General features: G+C 37.3%; 1 protein-coding gene across 1 annotated transcript in view; it reads right to left on the bottom strand.

Moving 5' to 3' along the window:
- RNGTT (RNA guanylyltransferase and 5'-phosphatase) overlaps nt 1-21760 on the bottom strand; it is a 179758-nt gene that overhangs the window by 119956 nt on the left and 38042 nt on the right. The window contains 2 exon segments of the mRNA XM_010707638.2: nt 7659-7730; nt 14974-15109. Coding sequence (XP_010705940.1) covers nt 7659-7730; nt 14974-15109 — 208 coding nt within the window.

The following is a 21760-nucleotide window of genomic DNA, read 5'->3' as shown; positions in this document are numbered from 1 at the left end:
AAAAAACAGTCCCTTATAGTAAACAGCTTATCAGATAAAAAATACAGAATGAGGGACAGAAAAACACCAAAAATATCCTGGTCAGCACTCTTCAGCAATAATTTACTTTTCGTAGGGAATATAGCAAAAAAGTTCTAAAGAGGGATGTAAAAACATGTAACAATGCTACTTCTCAGTTACACATCTACCTTTGTTAAACACAAAGAACAACAGGAAAAAAAGCACAAACTATGAGAGGTTTACAAAATAAGTAAAAAGATTTTCACTTTTTGCTGCTGAGACATAGATGTCAGTATCTAATAATGAAAAGGATGAAGAGGGAACAGGGCTGAGATAGGAAAGACTATGAAAAGACAACTATTTATATACATTCCTGTTCATCCATCTCCATAGACCCAAAAGCTTCTGTCCCAGCACTGCTTTTTATCATACTGATGCTTCATTTTCCATGGCCTCCTAAGCCACCACTAGTTGCTCTCCTCATTCTGTAACATCATCCCACTCATATATCCTAAGAAATACTCAAGCATATAACAACTTGTAGCTTCATCTGGCCAAGCTGTCCATGCACTACAGTCTCTGCTCATCACCCAATAAACTGTGTTTCAAAACACGGAGGAGTAGATTTGCATGACTTTGCAAATCAAGCAGGAGACCTGGGAATCAGAGAGAAGCTCTAGAGGTACCAGAACATTGCAAGTTACAAGGCAATCTTAATGCATCTGTCTTGTGTTACACCAGACTGCAACATGAGGTAAGACCAAACAGATGCTCTGCACTCCATTTACCAGAAAACCTCTTAGCTGGGATAGAATGAGGAAGCACATACAGATTTTTAGAACATTATGTAAAGACCACCGTTGCAGGGGCCTGGGCAAGAGTAAGTACATGAACAGCTTTCCTACTTTCTAGGGTACCAATAGCAACATAAGTATTTCAAGCCTGTATTTTCAACTTAATTTCAGATATGACCGAGAAATTAAAATTAATAGTGGGAAAGTCATTATTGGCAGTCAGATGCATTTGTAAACAGAAAAGATTATGCAAGTAAGTGCTTGCATCTCTGAATTATGCTCTCAGAATTTTCACTTTGTATTTTTCAGATAAGGTTACTCGACTAATAAAGAACAGACAGCCTGTACTGTGAGCTTTACATCACCTTAAAATTGGGTTTAAAAAGGAAAACTCGGACATGGTAATATTTTACAAGGATTTAAAACAAAAAAAATCATGCATGAGTTCAATGAAGAATGATTTATGATCGCAGTATCTGTTTACAGTGATACGTTTAATCTAACAGCTACAACTTTATTATGCATAATGATAGCAAAGTTTTGATCTTGACTTGATTTAATGCATAGAATTTTCCAAAATTTATTAAAATTCTCTATCTCCTTTTTAAACATTAAAATAATTATTCTTTTTCAAGGACTTGATCTATTCTTACCACTGCAATCTGGTCTCAAGAAAACTTGGCTAGAATTTTAAAAATTAAAGGCCAAGGCTGGAAAGAAGAAGTACTACTCATTTTCGGTATCTTTGCTAAGAATTCATTAATTAGAACCCTACATTATGCCAGCGTTACTTTTTATTACTAAGTTAGGAAATAAAATAGTTGCTTGGGTTTAGTGTTTATACATCTAAACGTAGCTGTTGAGTATGATCTAAGAAAAAGCCTGTCAAAACAAGGTATCTCAGGAAGAGCTGTCTCAAAGATGACTGGAAAACGAAGACATTTTCTATTATAAATAGTTCTGATGAACAGAAACTTGGATTTATTTGTATTTAGTCTGGGACTGCTAATTTTTCTGTTGTCACTATCCTTCACCTGGAGCTACCCATCCAATTTGAACTTTTTTTTTTTTTTTTTTACTTAACTATTCAGGTATTCAGGAAGAGGTAGTACAACTACAGCTACCTACTAATGCATTCATCTACATAAAGCCACAAATCAGGAAGCTGAAAATAACAGGCATTGCAGGGATTTCACTTTGTACTCCTTAAGACTAACCACTACAACGATTGTTAGGTCCCATTAGATTTGATATAAGAAAAAATTCTTTTTTTTTTTTACTAATAAGGGTAGTGAGGCACTGGAACAGGTTGCCCAGAGGTGGTGGATGCCCCATCATTGGAGACACTCCATGTCAGGCTGGACAGGGCTCTGAGCTGATGTAGCTGTGGGTGTCCCTGCTCAATGCAGGAGAGTAGGACTAGATGACCTTTAAGGGTCCCCTCCAACTCAAACGATTCTATGATTCCATTAGCCTCTTATGTTCAGAGGATCATGAAAAAAGAATCCTGATTTCATTCATACACAGTCCACACATAACCAGTGACATAAATGTGGAGAAAAAAATATCTCAGAATTTGAAAACCATCCTTTAATAACATTAAATCTTACACTAGTCCTGAGAATCACTCAAGAGCACTGTAGCCAACCAGGGACAAAACTCTGCCAGGGACCATTTTATGTACTTACAGAGAAGATGAAGTTTCAGTACCAACTACCCAGACAGCCACATGCTGTTTCATTTGTTATTACAGAGGTATGTAGCCTCTAAGAAAAGGGGGTTTTGAGAGATGATTTTATATATATATTGGGGTTTTATTTGGTTTGTGTTTTTTATTGGAAAGAACCAAGCAAAGCAGAAAAAAAAAAAATGCAGGGATCGCTGTTTCCTCAAAGAGTTGTGGCTGAGAGGTTGGTTTATTTCTCTTGCATACATCTTCCTTTCTATGAGCTTGCTTTCAGCACGTGGGATGAAAGCAGTGATACAGCAATGTCATATTTTCTGTTTCTATTAATAATAATTAACATTATGTTTCAGACTGAAGAAAATGACAACAAAATAATCTTTTGAAATTTCCTGAATAATCATTTGTTTTTCCTGGCATTGGCATGCCTTGTAACAAAACAGGCATTACCATGAGCTTACAGAAACTACAAAGGTTGCTCCAAAAGTAATGTCTCCTAGTTATTTCCACAGAAACTACAACAGCTACAGAGAGTAAAATACCATAGAGCAAATTCTCAGCTACAAAACACTATTTTTCAAGATAGTCACCACCATTATCCACTTTTGCCAGCAATAAGCAAGAGCCTGCACGTCATCCTCATAACAATCCGCACCAGTGGAGGTCACCCACTGTCAATGTCACCACTGCTGAAATGGCACTCACCACCTTACTGTGTTCACATCCACCAACTGTCTTCATAAACATTCAGTGAGTGTCAACAAATGTCAGTGGGTGCCATTTTTCCTAAGTGGAGGAATTCAATGCCATACCTTATCTCCATACACACTTCCATGTAGATGCTGTTTTTATCAGACTGCCCCTCTGCTGCCATTTCTCACACTAAATCAAAATGTAACAGAATATTGGGGGGAAGGTTCAACCTCTACTGCCATACCACCAATATCTGCCTCCTCTGATGTCGTGGGCCAACACAAAATAGGAGGCATTAATTTCAAAGCAGCCCGTGTACATGCCACAGAAATGAGGAAAAAGAAATGAAAGCAAAGCATTCCATCACAAACTCTGAAAAAGTGACTTTTTCAGCAATTGCAGGTGATAAGCATCAGTGTTCATAAAAAAAATTATCCTGAAGAGAAATTATTTCTATGCTTTCTCTAAGAACTAAAATATACATCTCTCCCAATCACTGAGACCCAGTTTTTCCTTCTTCCTAAGACTTTTCTTGTATAGATATCTAGACTCAAATGCTTAGTATGTATTTCAATCATAATCTATTTTCTCAGTTTCTTTCACCTCTTTCTATAAGGCCACTGAAGTTTGTTTCCAATCTATCCCAGTAAAATTGAAAACCTAAGTAACAAACAGCCTCACTGATAAAAATTTGATTAAAATTCTTAAGAGGTAGGTGGTCTTTTTTCTCATTCTTCTCCTTTGCCATTCTCTTTCATTTCATATTCTCCCTGCTCACCGCTAAGTTTCTGTTACCCTTCTCTCCCGATAATCACATCATCCTGCTTTCAGTGATTTCCTCACCTTCTCTGTGTCAAGCATAGATGAAATGCTAAGTCTGAAGAAAGATTCTGTGATGTACTGAGACACTGCACTCCGTAATTTCATGACTTTCTCCCAAATCACAGTATTGCAGACAAAGTTAAATACATTCCTTTTATTCCCATCTGATCCACAACTAGCAGACCACTGCTGCTCTTAGATCTCAAATTGATACTTGTCTGTCAAACAGGTAACTTTTCTAAATTCCGTCTCAGACAGGTTGCCTTGTCTCAGCTGCTACATTACACCTGCAAATACTAGTTTTTAAGAATAATTAGTCCCCTGAAAACAAGAGAATACAAAATAAATACAAGAATGAAAATTTAATTTTGAAGCACAACAACAGTGGGTGAAAATACTGAGAAGAGTTCAAAGTGATATTACAGTAAGAGACATTTGGAAGTTATCAATTACATGACACTATTTTGCCATAACCTGGAATTCAAATTCCATGATTTTTCTGTACATGTTAACAGCCTTCCCTATACCATTTATAGCCATTCTGAGAGGTACAACTCAATGGAACTTTTGCTATTAATGCAAATTAATTAATGTATCGTGCATTCTGCAGAACTATATATCACCTTACTTCAGCACTAACCTCTGCATTTTTGTGTTGGCATTGGTCATCCTAACACACAAATACTCAGCATCATTAATAGCATACATCAGCCTTCAGGATCTACTGCGTGATTTGTGAATTTTGTACTTCAGAAAGAATCTTCTGACAAAGCCAGCAAACTTTGAAACGTTAATCTAGTTTAGGATGGTATATGTGCAAAATAGGTTGAGCATTTGAGAATAAGGTCAGCCAAAAGTATCCCTAATTTGCAGACCTGACTTAAAATGAAGTTCGCCTTATCAGACAAAGGTATTCATCAGCAGAGTTTGAATTCACATTTCCTCCATTACAGTGCAGCACCTCTAACAGCAGAGCATGAAGAAGATCAGATAGGGGATGTGTTGGAAATGCTGTAGTACACGCAGTGGCCAAGGAGTACAGTACCTCTACTGCAGTACTACAGTACTACTGACTTTCAGAGCAGATCGCAAACGTAGGTTCACGATCAAAGAGTGACACAGTATTCTGAGCAATCCCAGCAACCCTCTACTGGGGATAGGGCTTTTAGAATGAAAGTTGGTTGCTTTGTGTAATTATTAGATTTGAAACTACTAGCAAAATTACACAATCTAACTTACACAACTTTACAAAAAAAAAAAAAGAACTTATTCTTCCCTGCCAATTAGAAGTTTTCTATGCTTCTACTTCTCTTGGTGATAAAACTCTGCTGACCACTTCTTGCCAAAACAAACATGCTCAGGTGCCCAGTTTTGTAATTAAGCTTCTAAAATTAACCTAAAAACTGCTGTGCTTTTTAATCTTTGTGGTAGGATCACTGCTAATCAATTCTAGCAGCTGAAGCCCTGCTTGTACTCATACTGATAACACTGTCTTAATTTGCCCTTGACATTAAAACTGTGTTACATAAAAAGACAAACTCTGCTCTTATTCCCAATGTTTAAATAAAAAAATAACTAAGCACCAAGACACATTTAAGCATTTATAACTCTGCTCAGAAGCAGACTTTCCTCAAACCTTAACAATCCTCTGAAAGCCCTCTTATCATTTTTGCTCTTTGCCAGGTGGGATCCTTAAGATTAAGTTTGGACACTTTATTCCAAACATTTCACTAGGGCTTTTAGAAAGCCTTATTTTGATAAGACAGCATGTGCATATCCCAAACTGAGGGGAAACTGTTCATTTTGTACCTTACGATTCATTTTTAAAGGGAAAGTAACAGCAGTAAGTGACAGGTCAGACACAGCAAGAGCAGAGACAAAGAACTACATGAAGAAAACAAACACTGAATCACAGTGGAAGAACAAGTGAGAATACAGGAAAAATGAGATCATGTTTTTCAGAAGTGTGCAAGGAATCTTTATGTACTAAAAAATCCTAACCATAGGAAAGATCCAGAAAACTAACATCTATCACAGTGACTATACTTCTCAGCATACCAACAGCTTTTTCTGTGACCAGTACCATGGCTCAACTTGCAATTCCCCTACGTGCCAGGTGGCCCATTAGGGCTGAATAGCATCTTATGCAAGTCTCGAGGAGTCAACAACAGTTTAATAAGTCTGAAATGTCTTTTGTTTTAGTAATACTGTTTGCCCTGTTGGGAAAACTAAAAGGATTTTGTATTTTCAGAAGCATTAACAGATATGAGACTTTTTTTTCACGGGCTGAGAGGATCAAAAGAGCAGAAGTGATGAAACACTGAGTTGAGAGAAAGATAGTTAACAGGGAGAGCAAAAGATGTTTGCACAAGCAAAGCAGCAATAAGGCATTCGTTCATTCACTACTTCCCACCATCAGGCACATGTTCAACCACTTCCAGGAAAGCAGGCTCCTTCACACATAATGGTTCCTTAGAAAGATAAATGCCACAACTGTGAATGCCCTCCCATCCTCCTCCTTTTTCACATCTCTTATTACTGAGTACAAAGCACACAGTAGGCTAGGATATCCCTTCAGTCAGTCAAGGCCAGCTGTCCAGATTCTATCTTTTCCCAGCTCCTTGCGGGAAGGGCAGCATGAGAAGCAGAAAAGGACCCAACAAGCAGATGCTACTCCAACAGCTGAAACATCGGTGGACTGTCAATGCTGCTTTGGTCACAAATTCAAAGTGCAGTAAGACCTACTACGAAAAAAACAACTCTATCCCAGCCAAAGAGAGCAGACATATTCTGTATTCACTACATTATTTTAAATGCTGATTCGTAAACATATATAATGGTTACATCAATCTTTCTCAAAGAACATTTTCTCTTCCTTACACATAATGGAGAAATAATAGAAAATTTATTTCATATGAAACATATGGTCAAGGTTAGTTCTTAAAATAAGCTTCAATAGGAGATCCTTTCGTAAGACTAACATCATATTTCACGTATATCATCTTTCAGGGAAAAAATATACAAAATAAAGAAAATCTCCAAAGGTAACGAGCAGAAGTCCTATGGTGACTTTCAAACACAATATTTAAAATAAAAAACAGAAACAAGTTTCTTGTTGTCTGTATTTTTAATAAGTCTCTCCTGTGACCACAGAAACTGCTTCTAACTGTCAAAAAAGCCTTCTCTTTTTCCACAACATATTTCTTTCTCACATATTTGCCCTACAGCCAGTATAAACAGAGAGTCAGTTTATTGAGCACCTATCAGAACCTACATGTTCTGATTGCAAAAATAAATATAAGAAAGAGGTGTTGGAATAGCTTAGCAAGGAGCATTGTGATGCTCTCATAAAATATAAGCCTCTAATAGGCCAACTTCTCCGTCCCTTATTCATTTTCACTCTCTCCGTAGTTCAGGAATGCTTTAGAAATGGGAAATTTTCCACAGTGTTTACTAGACCATTTCAAGCCACCACTATGTGGAAATAAATCAATGTCTATTAAAAGGCTGCTTTCAATCTTAATTCTGATGCAGTGCTTTTTATTGAGCTACAAAATAACCTGATACTTTCGGTACTGAAGTTTACACTCAAGCTCTTAATTATACAAATAAGATTAAATTAGAAATGAGAATCAATAACTAATGATAAAACCAGAAGTACTTACATTAAACTTAATAATGTCATATATCAAGTACCGAGGAACAACCTGTCCATTAACCTTGTCGACGATCATTTCCTTAAAAGAAAAGAGATGACATTTACATTTACTTCATGACTACAAGAAAAAAAAAAAGTCAACACATTTATAATTAGTGAATAAGCCTGGGAGTGTGATGTAATCAAATAACTGGCACATTCTTACTGCCAAAAAAAATTTTTACAATATGTCAGCATTATAAAAATATTATGGTCCTAAATGTCTCGTGAACATCCAGTAAGAAGGCAGAAAGCTGTCCTAATGCTCCACATTCTTATCTGAAACATTTCTCTGTTAGATTCTCCACAGCTTTTAAAATCAATACCTTTCTTGCAAGAATGAGGCCTTAAAAATCATAGTCAGAACTGCAACCTTAACTAGCCACTTTTGGAAATGCACCTACAACAAGAACTTCAACAGCAGAAAAGTACAAAGCAAGCTCTTTTACCCATTTTCTATGTTCACTTTGGTCTCTTTCATGTTAGCTGTGTTCTAAGCAGCAGTGACAAATGCAGTTTGTTTGAATGCACTGTGACTAAGCACTAGGACTCTTTCAAATGGAAATGCAATGTCTGTATCACATGAAATCGGTTTCAATTCAATATGTATTGGTAATCTATCTTGAAAATGTCAGCAGGGAGAAAATCTGTTAATGATGAACAAACATGAACATGCACAGCTTACGTGCTGGTACCTATATCTGTAGCTCAGATTTGTGATATGAAGCAGACCAGTTCATTAGTTTGGTAAATTAATAAAAAAAATATTTAATCACATGCAACTTTTTCCATCCTGCTCTCCATCACCTAATTCTTAGCTAATAAGATAGTTCTACCAGCAAAGGGGTTTTTGCTGCCAATATCAAATTACAAATCCAAAGCCATATGTAGGAGAAGAAACAATGGGAAAGGGTAAAAAAAATAGTTCACTGTAACATGATGAAAACATAACTACGTGCTCAAGAATTAATCTAAAATAGCATCTTACATCAACTCAAATTAATTCTTGATGAGTCACTAGCATTTTTGTTATACAGCCTTTCAACTTCTCCTAGAATCTGTAACTTTCACAAAGTAAACCCCAACAAGAGTTTCGAAGATTTTCAGTCTGTATACATGCCAAACTTCTTGAATTATACTCAGCAATTAACCACATTAGGCTTTCAAAAAATAAGCAAGTAGTTTTAAATACAGATTTGTTTTCAATACAAAGTTGGAGGCATTTAAAGATAAAATAGAACACAGAAACCTATTGTTACAAATAACAATGGGCACCAGAAATTTCCTACTTCATATTTTGCAATCTCATCTTCCATAAACTGACTACAGAGATGGAGATCATATTTTCACAGCCAAGAGTGAAACATCATACACATCTTTCCATAAAGGGAAAAGAAATGACTGAGCCAAAAATACTCCTTCATAATACTACAATACCTTATTCTTAAATCTAGAAATCACTTATCCATAGTTACTGTCAAATAACGTTTGCAAGTCTATGTAGAATTGGTGTAATGAAATGCTCTTCTATCACCTTCCAATATTTAGGTAAGACACTGGCAAGCTACGAACGGAGATGCAACACTGGGATGCATTCTTTGATAATAAATTTCATAGTTAGCTACACGAGTTGATGGAGCAGGTACAGAGAAAGAAGGCATTGTGTTCAAATGTGGAAGAGTTTTCATAGATGTAATAGCACAAAAAATCCTGACACGATTTATTTGTTTTCCCATTAGAAATAAGGAGTAAAGTAAAAGTGAAATACAAAAATGCTACCACACTGTTTCAAAGTTTCAACTGCATTAGCAAACAAAACTAAAACACATTTCATTGAACACAGATTTAAAGTTGAAGGACTCATTTCTTCAACATGAATATCCAGAGACCCAGCTCTGATGCAAAGCTAGCATTTATATGCAAAACCTTGAAAACAATTTGATGCCCAGTCTAAAAAGATTTTAAACCTAACTTTCAAAATCTCTGTTATTCCGTTTATGACTATTATAAGATACAGACAAGAAAGACACGTACATTCTTGAAATTTTCTCTGGAATGTTTAGATTTAACCCAGAATTAAATTGTATATCAAAACTTTTTCTCTACTTCAGACATATATAAACCTTTTCGACTCTATTACAGGTGCAGGTAGCCTCTTTTGTCACATCATAGAATCACAAGGTTGGAAACGACCTGCAAGATCATCTAGTCCAACCGTTTTCTCATTACCACTGCTACCACAGGGTACTAAACCATATCTCGCAGCTCCTCATCCACACACCTCCTAAACACTTCCAGGGACGGCGACTCCACCAGCTCCCTGGGCAGCCATTCCAGTGCCTGACCACTTTATAAGAGAAAAAGTTCTTCTCATGTCTAACCTAAACCTCCTCTGGTACAACTTGCAGCTATTTCCCCGGGTCCTGTTCATTGCCTGGGAGAAGAGGCCAAGACCCTCTTCACCCCAACCTCCCTTCAGGAAGTTGTAGAGTGCAATGAGGTCTCCCCTGAGCCTCCTGTTCTCCAGACTAAACAATCCCAGCTCCCTCAGCTGCTCCTCATAAGACTTGTGCTCCAGACCCCTCACCAGTTTTGTTGCCCTTCTCTGGAGGCTCCAGGGCCTCAGTGTCTTTCCTGTAGTGAGGGGCCCAAAACTGAACACAATACTCGAGGTGCAGCCTCGCCAGTGCTGAGTATAGAGGGATGATTACCTCCCTGCTCCTGCTGACCACACTATTTCTAATGCAGGCCAGGATACTATTGGCCCTCTTGGCCACTTGGGCACACTGTCGGCTCATGTTCAACTGAGCATCAGCCAACAGCCCCAGGTCCATTTCCTCTTCACAGTCATCCAGCCACTCAGCCCCAAGCCTGTAGCGCTGCATGGGGTTATCGTGGCCAAAGTGCAGGACCCGGCACTTGGCCTTGTTGAATCTCATCCCATTCACCTCACCAGCGATTCAGCTTATCTAGATCCCTCTGAAGGGCTTCCCTACCCTCAGGCAGATCAACACCACCTCCCAACTTGGTGTCATCTGCAAACTTACTGAGGGTACACTCAATCCCAAACATCTCCTTTTCTTTTCTTCTTCCCACCTGCCTCTTGTCTTCTTCCAGATCCTGACTTAAATCCCAGCTACCAGGGCAAACACACAGCAAGACAATATGCTTTAAAGTAGAAAAGACAAATTCCTGTGCTCCTCATCACCATCATGACATTGGCATTCACTGCTCCATTAGCTATGCCAATATAGCTGTCATAAGGCAACACTGTAAAGCGATCATAAGAATGATTCAATTAACCTAACACATCATTATTTAAGATTCTGCTCTCAGAGTCTTTCTTGAAATTGTAAGAATTGAAAAACACCTCCAGAATTAGATCTCAAAGGCAGGTTCATACTGTAGACAGTTGGGAAAATGTACTACTTGAGGAACTCAAACTCACTTATTCTAATTAATAACCTGATACTGTAAGGCTATGTTTAAGACAATTTCTAGATATCACGTGGCTATATAATAGAACACAGCAGTATGCACAAGTAATACCTGCAGCCATGTATTATCTTTTATATATCCCATGTAGGCTTACAGCTGCAGACATTTTAATATTGCCATTGCTAGGAAATATGGTTTTTATCCCTTGTCCATTATCCACCACTTTAACAGTGACTTAAACTGCAGGTTTGCAGAACAAGGTCCACTTGCTGGTTTCTTTAACGTAACCTGGAAAACTGCTGGTGTTAATCTTTGCTGGTGCTGCAGAGCATATGCTTACAGCATATTAGAAACAACAACTGTACCACGAGTCTTAAGCTGGACAAGTACCAAAAGGAAAGATGCTGGCCTGACAGCTCAGGGACTTGGTTTTCTCCACCTTGAATCACAGGTCTAAGTTGTTGCTGGATATAAAATAATCCAGAATTTAATTGCAATTCACAAAATCTCATTTTCCCAGTAACATGTAGAATGCACTCCTAGCTGAACCAGGGCATGGAATTGGATCTAATCATTTATCTGTTCATCATTCCTTTTCCTCCTACCTATAGTCTTTCCTTTATCCCTTTATTTCAAAACAATTCTAGACAGTGATGTATTTCAGGAATACAAAGAGTTTGGTTTTTTTTAAAAAAAAAAACAAAAAACAAAACCAACTACATGCACAAAGTGTCAGTCTTAGCAAACTATAACAGCTGTAAGCTGTACCATTTCTGACAGAGCTTACAAATTTGTGAGCTCTGTACTGACACAAAAGTGCAATGGGTTCTCACTCTCCACTGACCACAATTCTGTGGGATGTCTTTGTCAGTGTGAATGTCTCTCTGCATTCATGTGCCCAGTAAACTCTAAATTCAAGCTCTAGGAAGCACCTAGGACCTCACATGTCAGGTAGTCCACCAAAGCGGCATAAAGGGCAGAGTAACTGCAACCTTCCATCCAGCTTGAAGACAAAGCTGGCCAAGGATGCCAAAACTGGGGACTGAAATCAATAAATGCTTATAATACATGACAATATACCACTCAAGCTTTTTTTAAATTTAAGTTAAAAATCGTGACAGTCTTAAATGCTTAGAAAAAATGAGAAGTGCATCTGTTTTATTTTAGTACTGAGTTACTAAAGAAGCCCTCACATAGCTGAATTTTAGAGGATGTTGTTGTGAGAAGTTCTGAACACTAGATATATTTTGCTCATAAACACAGATGATCAACAATTAGTTTTAGTTACAGTCTATCCCATTAGTTTAAAAAAGCACCTTTTTAAATAAATTTAGATACTGTATATTTACAGTAAGAGTCTTTGTTTACACATATTAAGCAGCAAATCAAACACAGTATATTTCTGCATTTTCTACTCACTTGTTCCAAAGCTAAGCAGAAACTTCCTGAAAGTAACTAACTAGTTTCCTTGAACAACAGCCAAAACACTTGAACAAAGATTTATGCATTCCCTCAGATACTGCTACGGAGGCAAAACAGTAGGCTTCCAAAGGAATGCTTAATGTTATGCTAGTCACCTGTAGGTAGTGTTCAAATTAGTTTTAATGAGATTCGCAAATAACTTTCTTCCGTGCCAGAAGAACAAACACAACCCAAAAGCTCGAGATGAAGACAGAGTATTACAGAAAACTTCTTATCATGAAGATGTAATTGATCGTGGTAAGAAATGTTTGCAAGTAATTTCAGAAGTAAACCCTAAATGCATTTGAGATTCTTAAAGAACACTGCATGAAAGGCTTACATCAGAAGCCTTGAAGCATGTTAGGGAATCACTGAATTCATGGCAATTTCCTTTATTAAAGTTTTATACATTCCCATTCTAAATAAACTTGCAGGGACCACTTAATCTTTTGTATTCTGATCACATGCAACTGTTTCACCACATGGAACTGACAGAATTCATCTGTTTTCTTTCTTGTACTTATAAGATCAATGTAAAGTAAGGCCAGCTGGGCCCCTTCGTTCTCTAACTTCATTCTCTGAAAGCAAAAAAGCTACTTCAAGGGCAGTACTGTGAATTACTTCAATCTGTAATTAATGAATTAACTTCAAGAGCCTTTCTGCACTAATTGGCAAAATACATTAATGCAAAAAAAAAAAAAAGCCAAACTTTCCTTCGTGTAGATTTAAAAAAATGAAATCATGCATATATTCCAAGTGAGGGAACAGTTATGGAAATTATCATCTGACACGAACATTAAAGAAACAGCAAGTTAGAAAGTTAAGCTGCTGTGATGCTTCAAGCAATAGGCAAGCTCCACTCTCAAATCTCCTGAAAGGAATTGCAATGAAATACAATCAAGGTGTTTCTTTTTTTAACAGATAAACAAATTTATTTTGAAATCTGAGCTATACAAGTATTTAGTATCCATCAGAAGATTTCAGTTTTATCCCAAGGTATATCACTCAATCAAGTTTTCATATTTTGCTTTCTACTTTGTCAAAAAACCGCAAGGAAAAAAAAATAAATCATTATGCCATACAGTGAAATACTGAAATGTGCTATAACAACCATACTTCCACAAAACAACAAATTAGGTAAAGTTATAGCTTACATCCTGGACTACTATGTGATACAATCAGTGACTTGATTGTTAATTCTTCCAATTTAATTTATTTTTAAGAGTCAAAAAGCCAGAAGAGAGCCCCTCTCCCATGCCCAACAGCCGCTGCCACATTCACACACATATCAATATGTGCTTCCCTGTCCTCCACATATGCATATTAGCCAACCTTAGTAAATCGCCTGTTTTGAAACACAGAAAAGAGAAGCAGTCTCCCTGAAGAACTTCTATTTAAGTAATGCTTTCCAAAGACTTCCCTGTAAAACCACTGCTACAAAAGCATGAGACAGCAAGATATTTGTTCCTTCACAATTCTCTGGTAAGTGACAGTGAAAGCAAAGACAATGTATAATTTCACTCAATGACTTGCCTAACCTCAGTCTAAGGGCTTCAATCTATGTTAGGTTTCTACCAAGCAAAAGTGATAGTAAGGTAGAACAACTTCACTGCTACCAAAACATGACTGGGAAATGCATTCATCTACACTGACAGGTTTTTAGTGTAAGAGCTAATGAAGTCATTCAGCTAAAATAGAAAGGTCAAGAAATGCATTCTCCCTTCTCATGACTACTGCTCAGAAAAGCTTAGCAAGTAATATTACTAAAGGCCAGGTTTGGAACCGCAAATGCAGATATTATGAAGCTTGTTTTGCAACTGGTTCACAAAGTCCATTAGGAGATTTACATAATTTAAATTAGCACGAATACTTAGACATATTTCAATCAAAAAAAATCAAACTAAACCATTTCTAAATCAGTTAGTAATTCAAATTAGCTGAAAATAAAGATGACAGAAGCAAAAGACATCAAGTCACAGAAGTCAAACATCAAAATACCAAAATTTTCTCAAATTTTACAAACACTTAGATCAACTGTGTAATATTTACTATGTCTACTGTATCAAAACACAAAAGCTATAACAAGAGGTGAGATTCTGCATTTGTTTCTCTGGATTCTCTTCAAACTTTTTCTCATGCTTAGAGAATATCATCTCAATACCTTGATTTATTTCAAAGGCAAGTAAACAGCTCCCCCCAGAACAGTTATCATTACTTTTCTGTAGATAAGAAGTGATTTATGAACAATGCGATTCCTACGTTCAACCAGCAACTGCATCTATTATTCCTAAATCCCATGATTCAAGCCTAAGAAACTTGGTCTTGTTTCTGAACAAAAATAAACTGTTGACACTGTTACAATTATTATATAGTATGCTTCTTACCCCATCTAGAAGAGTGTTTGTTAGATGCATGCGAAGATCTTTACGAAATGGAAATTCCAGATTAGCTACATGAAATATGGAGTTGTCTCTATCAATCATATATACTTCATTCTTGCCATCAATTAGCATCATGTACCTGCAAAGGCAATGTTAAGAAGTTAAAAGATGCATCCTCTAAATCTAAACACTTTGTCTTGTGTTAAAAAAAATAATCCTGACGTGTTATAAAAGAGCATTTAAAAAGGAACTTTTTATAGTTGAAAAATTGAAGCCTCCTGTTTCAAAAAAGCAATTTAATTTGATGTAACTGTAACCAAGGAAATATTTCAAAACTAAAAGTTTAGAATGTATCTAGAGATATATTCTCTACAGAGAACATCACTGTGTACAGCCAAAACGATAAAAACAATGGAGATCTCAACACTGAAAGGAATACGTGAGGCTAATTCAGTTAGACTTCGCTAAAAAAATCTTTGACTCCAATTTTTCTTTAAGTGGGCAAGAACTTTACCTGATATAAATCTGCAGAGTTTAATTCACAAGAAACACTTCTTCTATCAGAGGTTATCCAACCCTGCAACACTGCAAATCTCAGCAAGAGACTGAGCCTCTTTCCATTAAAACATTAGGAAATTTAGACAAGGAACATTCTTCTGTCACGGTACATGTAAAGAAAACTTCAACACTAACCACAGCATCACAAATAATTTGTGAGCTTGGTTCAGTTGCAAACAACTGATTCTTCTAAAATAAATAAATACATTATTTACAGTAAGGCAGCACTAGGAGCCCAAATCAAAAATTTAAGCTTCTTTGTGCTAAACCCGAAGACGACTGTTCTAATCCTATAGAGTTTACATCCTATATATAATGGAAAACAGTGAATTAAAAGTAAATGATTGGAGTTTCACCATCCACAACAGAATACTCTGAAACAGAGAAAGCATATTTTGAAGACTCTCTCAGAAAAGAACTTTTCATACTTGTCGAAGTCCTCAAATGCAATAGATACACTGGGGTTAAAAAACAGATCTTTTCATAATTCATCCAATTCTCCTTGGGAAGTCCTGGTTCTGAAGAAATAATGAGTTACCAGTAGTCTTTTCTAAAATTCACCACTGCTCTTAAAAGCAATGCCCATAGAATCCTTGCTGTCAAAAGCAAACCAGCCCCCAGAATCCCTTCAGGCATTTGGTCTACACAGGCAGCTCAACTGCTGCCTTTATAGATCCTACAACACCTCCAGCAATCAGTAAGCTTACAAAATCAGAAATCAGGCTGCTTACAGGGGCACAGCATCACACATGCAGCTTAAATAAATACTTTCTTCCAGTATTATAATTCCAATCACAGTGCACACCATCTATCATCTTAACTAATACGTATCCACAAAAAATATGAGCACTTTAAGGTGTCATGTACGAATCGCACAAAAGTAAAGACGTGTAGGAGCAGAAGAACTGAAGTCTTCAAGAGGGCTGGGAGTAGATTAAGTTAATGCAGCATCAGGAGAGCTGAAAGTCGCATGAGGTGCTTTATGAAAAAAAATAATAATTCAACCTACATTCAACTGGATGACTTCACGTCAGTTCTTTAGGAGATAAAATTACCTGCACACAAAATTAGTTTTTCAAATCACACACATTTGCTCAAAACTGAAACCAATTACAAAGAATACATTGTGTATTTCTCAAAAATTAATGAAATCACATGAAGGGAAAAGAGGTATGTAAGGTGAGTAAGAAATATTGTACACTTTTTATTTCAAGCAACCTTAACTATCTACACACTCACATATTCTTCACTGTTATAAGTACTTGCTTTCTTTGCAATTTGTCTCAATCACAAAATAGCACCGGAAACAATCTCTAATGCTTCAAAAGATCTAGGACTTAAAAAACAATACATATGTTACCACTACAAATGCAACGCAGCATGAGGTCTTCTAAAAGCTCTGAAAAACAAAATCAAAACATCCAACATCTTTGTTTTCAGCCACCTAAAATACCTACAAGTTCAGAAGACTTACAGAAGGTTTCAAAATCTTTTATTTGAACATCAGAAGATAGATCAACACCACCACTTTTTCTAAGTCATTTACTCAAAATCTATGGAGATTTACTTAAAAATTGATAGCTGGATAATTCCCCAGCCACTGGAGTGAGATTCCTGTCCTTCTCTCACGATTTCTTTCCCACTCTTTTCCCAGTGTTTCATTGTTAGGTTTTTATATTGCATACTCTAAACTTCAGTAAAAAATCCAGGTCTTGAGGATTGCATACATGGGATTTCTAATTAACGATTACCAGGAATTACATATCAAAAAATTTTGGTCTCATGACAATGCAGATCCACTGAATTTCTCTTAGTGACAACAGCTAAGCACAGCCACTCTCTCTCTTTCAGAACAAGGAGTATATAAACAGTCATTGAACTTGCATTTCCTCTGTACAGAATACAGTATTTATCACCACGTATTTATTTTGACTATCAGAACTTTCTCAAAACAGAAAAAGATGCAGTTATTTCAAACAGTAAGAGGAAATTAGCAATGCTAGCAAATCAGCTTGTAGTTCTGAGGGCAAGCTGTGCCATTCATACTCACACTGCTGCGTGGTTTAACCCAGCAGTAGCTCAACACCACACAACCCTTTGCTCACTATCCTCCAGGTGGGATGCAAGAGAGAACTGGAAACAAAATAGAACTTGTGGGTTGAGATAAAAACTAAGACAGAAGAGGAAAATGGAAACAACAGTGCAATAAAAACAATACATATAGCTGCAGCACAATCATTTGTCAACCAGCATCTAGCTCCAACACAGCCCCCTGCCAACTGACCTCTCACAACCCCTGAGCAGAGGGGTTGGCTAACTGTCCACAACTTAATGGCCTTCCACTGGTGTCACCCGGTATGGAGCAGCCTAATTCAAGCACCTGTCCTGACCCCACACCCTGCTCTGCTATCACAGCAGTGGCTCTGCCCCAGACCCAGGCAGGCTCCCATCACTTACAACAAACAAGCATCAGCGTGCTTCAGTTTAAGCTGAAGCTAGGAGAACAATTTCAAGCACTCAGCACACAGAGAGGGCATGCATGCTTGTGTATTTCCGCCCCCAAAACTATGATTTCAAACCTGATTTTAATTCTACCTCAGTGTTAATAATGCAGCCCCATCTTTAAATGTCTCAGTAGGAGACGCTAGTAATTATACAGACCATCCACTGCCCCATGTGCCACACATGCGAAAATGAGCAGCAAGGCCGCCAAGAGAAAAGGCAGATATAAAACATACTTGTGCTTTTAGGAAATTGCCACATTTAGGCAACCTGCAGTAATGCTGACAGCAATTATCCAAATGCAAGTCCAAAATTAGAATTCACGTTTGCAACAAGACATCATATTTCTCAGATTAGAACCGGGCTGTGAAATTATCAATTTAAGTCTCTCTTGAGCCTCAAATCCATCCAATCTGATTGCAAGTTTGCATGAAAACAAGCAACCTAACCCAGTACCTAAAAACTGTAAAGGATTCAGTGGTTGGTATCGCAGGAGGGTTCCTAAACAAGACATTATTAAGGACTAAGTGATCCTAAAGCAAAGCTAGGTTAAGGAGACAGGCTCTTCAAGATGCATTACACACATCCAGCATGTGCAAATATGTTAAGCCTACAGCATTTATGCAGCCCACATGTGCTTTCATACCCATAGGTAATTTGGCTGGTAAACATCAGTATTTTAGTCAAACAACAACCAAAACAAAGCTAGATAGTTCCTTGGGCCTCCCATTAAGACTTGCAAGAAGTTGGGTACTTCAAATACCCAGAGCACAAAGTTCAGTTTCACTGTGTTTACAGAAAGCATGACTTGAGAAAAGTGTGAATAACTCAACAGAAATGAAAGACAAATTTGTTAAATTATGAATTACCAACATTAGATAGAAGAACTGCGCTTACGGAGGGACTGACAACTCAGAAGCGTTCTATGAGCAGCCGATAGCTGGAAGCATGCAAGAAGAAAAGGAGTTAAACAACCATGCCACAGGTTTGGTTAAACTGAATTTATTAATGAGTTTTTTCTATTCTTTACTTTCTAAGTGAAAAAGCATAGCTTACATGCTTAACGTCAGACTTTTCTCCACATCACACTATAAGCTTTCTTCAGGAAGTCTTGTAGACTGCTGAGCAGTGCATTTCTGAATACTATCTGGATGTACCCTGACAGCTTATATTTAAAGAAGTTAATTAAGGCATTAGCATCACAAGCACTTACACTAGAATACAGAGCAAGCCTCTGGGCAACACCACACTGGCTAAGAAAGAATAATGCCGATTTCTCAAATGCATTCAGTAGGAACTAACACAACATATAGGAGCTTAACTGTCGTGCATTGTATTGCTTACTGTGAACACTACTTGCTATTACAGCTGTACATTATTACTAATTATCTCTATTGTGTTAACACCCAAAAGGCTCCAATTAGCCAGGCCCCATTGTGTTAGATTCCCTGCAAGTACACAAGATGACATGGTCTGTATCAGACAGCCCAATCTGAATTTAAAACAAGACAAGTGAATAAAATAGCAGGAGTGGAGCAGCAACGTAAGTGTCAGTAATTTACCTTTTGTAACAATACATAAAACTGGAGAATCATCTTGAAAGTTCTCTGCAGACATCAACTAACACATCCAAATAAAGGCAACTGTTTCAAAGGCTCATGTTTACCTTTATGCAGAAGTAGTGCAGCTGGCATAAAACACATTTCAAGAATGATTTTATTAAAATTCATTTTTTTGTTTTTGTGTTTTTTACAGTTTCATTGCTGACTTGGGCTATATTGAATGATCAGAACGTTAAATAATTCTCATCAATAAATTTTAAAATACCTTTCAGAAAATTATTATTTAAATAAAACAAGGCAAATTACTTCATTTCCCCTCAATTTACAGTCAGTCAGTCTGGAACAAGAGCAAAACTGCATCTCCCCAACTCCAGATCCAATACTGCACTGACCATAGCATGCAGCCTCATTCCTCTTCCTTAGTTTATTTTCACAAGTCATATCTTCATTAGTGCTAATACTCTTTGACACAGTTCCCAACATTGAGCACAGCATTTGTCAATGTGTCTATTCATTGTGAAACTGGTCTCCTAGAAGTTCAAACGAGCTCTGCCACAAACATGATCTTAGACTGTGCTTTACCTACAATCAACATCTTTCTCCAGTCAAAGTCTTAACTGAAGAATTAGAAACAATAGAAAAAATACTGCACAACTCTCAGACTTTTAAGATCTCCTATGTTTTTGATTTCAACACAAAATGAATTTTCTGAGAAAACACTATAGCAAGCAAGTGGATTAGTACTAGTTTTTAAAGGAGGCTTAAAAAATTCAGCTCATACTGCAGCTTCCTTTGTTCTGCATTATTTACTCAGATGGACTTCATCAATCTATTCTAATTATTTTGACAGAGCATTGTTGATGTTGCCTTTTTTTTCTTTTTGCATATGCTTCTGTCTACTTTGTCACATTAAAGAATGCAAAATGCAAGGAATTCCATCATCAACTCTAAGTGCAAAAGCATGACAGTTCCTCATTCCCACAGGAGTTCATTACACAGGATAGAATTCAGCCTTGTGAAAGCTTTGCCTTCCCACACAAACAAGCCTTACTCAACTCGATAAAGCAATTAGTATTGCTAAAATGTTTGCTGATGCACAGGCAAAACCAAAATCTTGTTGTAGATATTTTTAGTTTCTTAAATTCTTTGTATGACTGACGCACTTCAAAACCATAAGCATGCTGCCACTCTTTAGATTCATCACCTAGGAGGCTCCTCCACTCCAGCACTTAGGCCCCTGCCTCTCCTTTCTGACAAGGCAGCATCAATTTCTGGCCAGACCATCAAACGCTGTAGAAAGGGCCAGGGGAATAAAAATTAATCACTGCCCTTTATCCACTGACAGTAGGAGAGCCTCTATCTGTGTCACTGAAGCATTTTGGTTCCACATCCTGGCCTCAGTCCAGATAGTGCTGGATCCAGAGTAGCAGTTTAAATGAGATGAGTTTGCAGTTGGCCTGCAGTGGCAGATGGAGCAATACGTCCTCAAGTCCCAGTAAACAGGCAAGGCTCAGCTTGCTTTCTTCTCTTACATTAATTGCTGCTGGCAATGGTCAGTGCTTCCAACTACCTCTTGAAGGATAAGAAACCTGGACACGGGTACAGCATTATTTTCATGGTATAAACAAAAGGAAAACAGTAACTATTTAATCAGCACACTAACAGCACTGTCACAAATACAACTTCCATGCCATACTGAAATTTTTCATCTGCACAAGCAAACAGAGTATCAGACAGCACGAAGCAGCTACACATGAACAGCTGTGAAACTGCGTACTTGCAGGTATCATTCAAATTCTGAAGGGAAAAAAAATAGAAAACCACACACATGCCCACTGGAAGTCAGCCCACTCTAAATACATTAACACTTCGTATTTGTACCACCTTTCTAGGTTAAATTCTATCATTAACCAATACTTCATACAGAAAAAATAACTATATTCTGACTCTCACTTCCAATTAACAGCCTCAACTCCAATATTCCATATTCATGACATTGCATTCAAGTGCAGTGACACGTCTCCCTTATCTGTTTGTCAGAAAGTGTTTGGCTTCCATTTCAAAATTCTTAATGACAGTATACAACTGGTCCTACCATCCAATATTCAGGACTTCCCCTTGTGGCTTTCTATACCCATTCTTCCAAAACTATCCATTGCTTTTTTTTT

Source organism: Meleagris gallopavo, chromosome 2, assembly GCF_000146605.3.
Source record: "Meleagris gallopavo isolate NT-WF06-2002-E0010 breed Aviagen turkey brand Nicholas breeding stock chromosome 2, Turkey_5.1, whole genome shotgun sequence".
In the NCBI taxonomy this organism is placed as follows: Eukaryota; Metazoa; Chordata; class Aves; order Galliformes; family Phasianidae; genus Meleagris; species Meleagris gallopavo.
The sequence above is the reverse complement of the archived record's forward strand: the minus strand, read 5'-3'. Positions and strand labels throughout refer to the sequence as shown.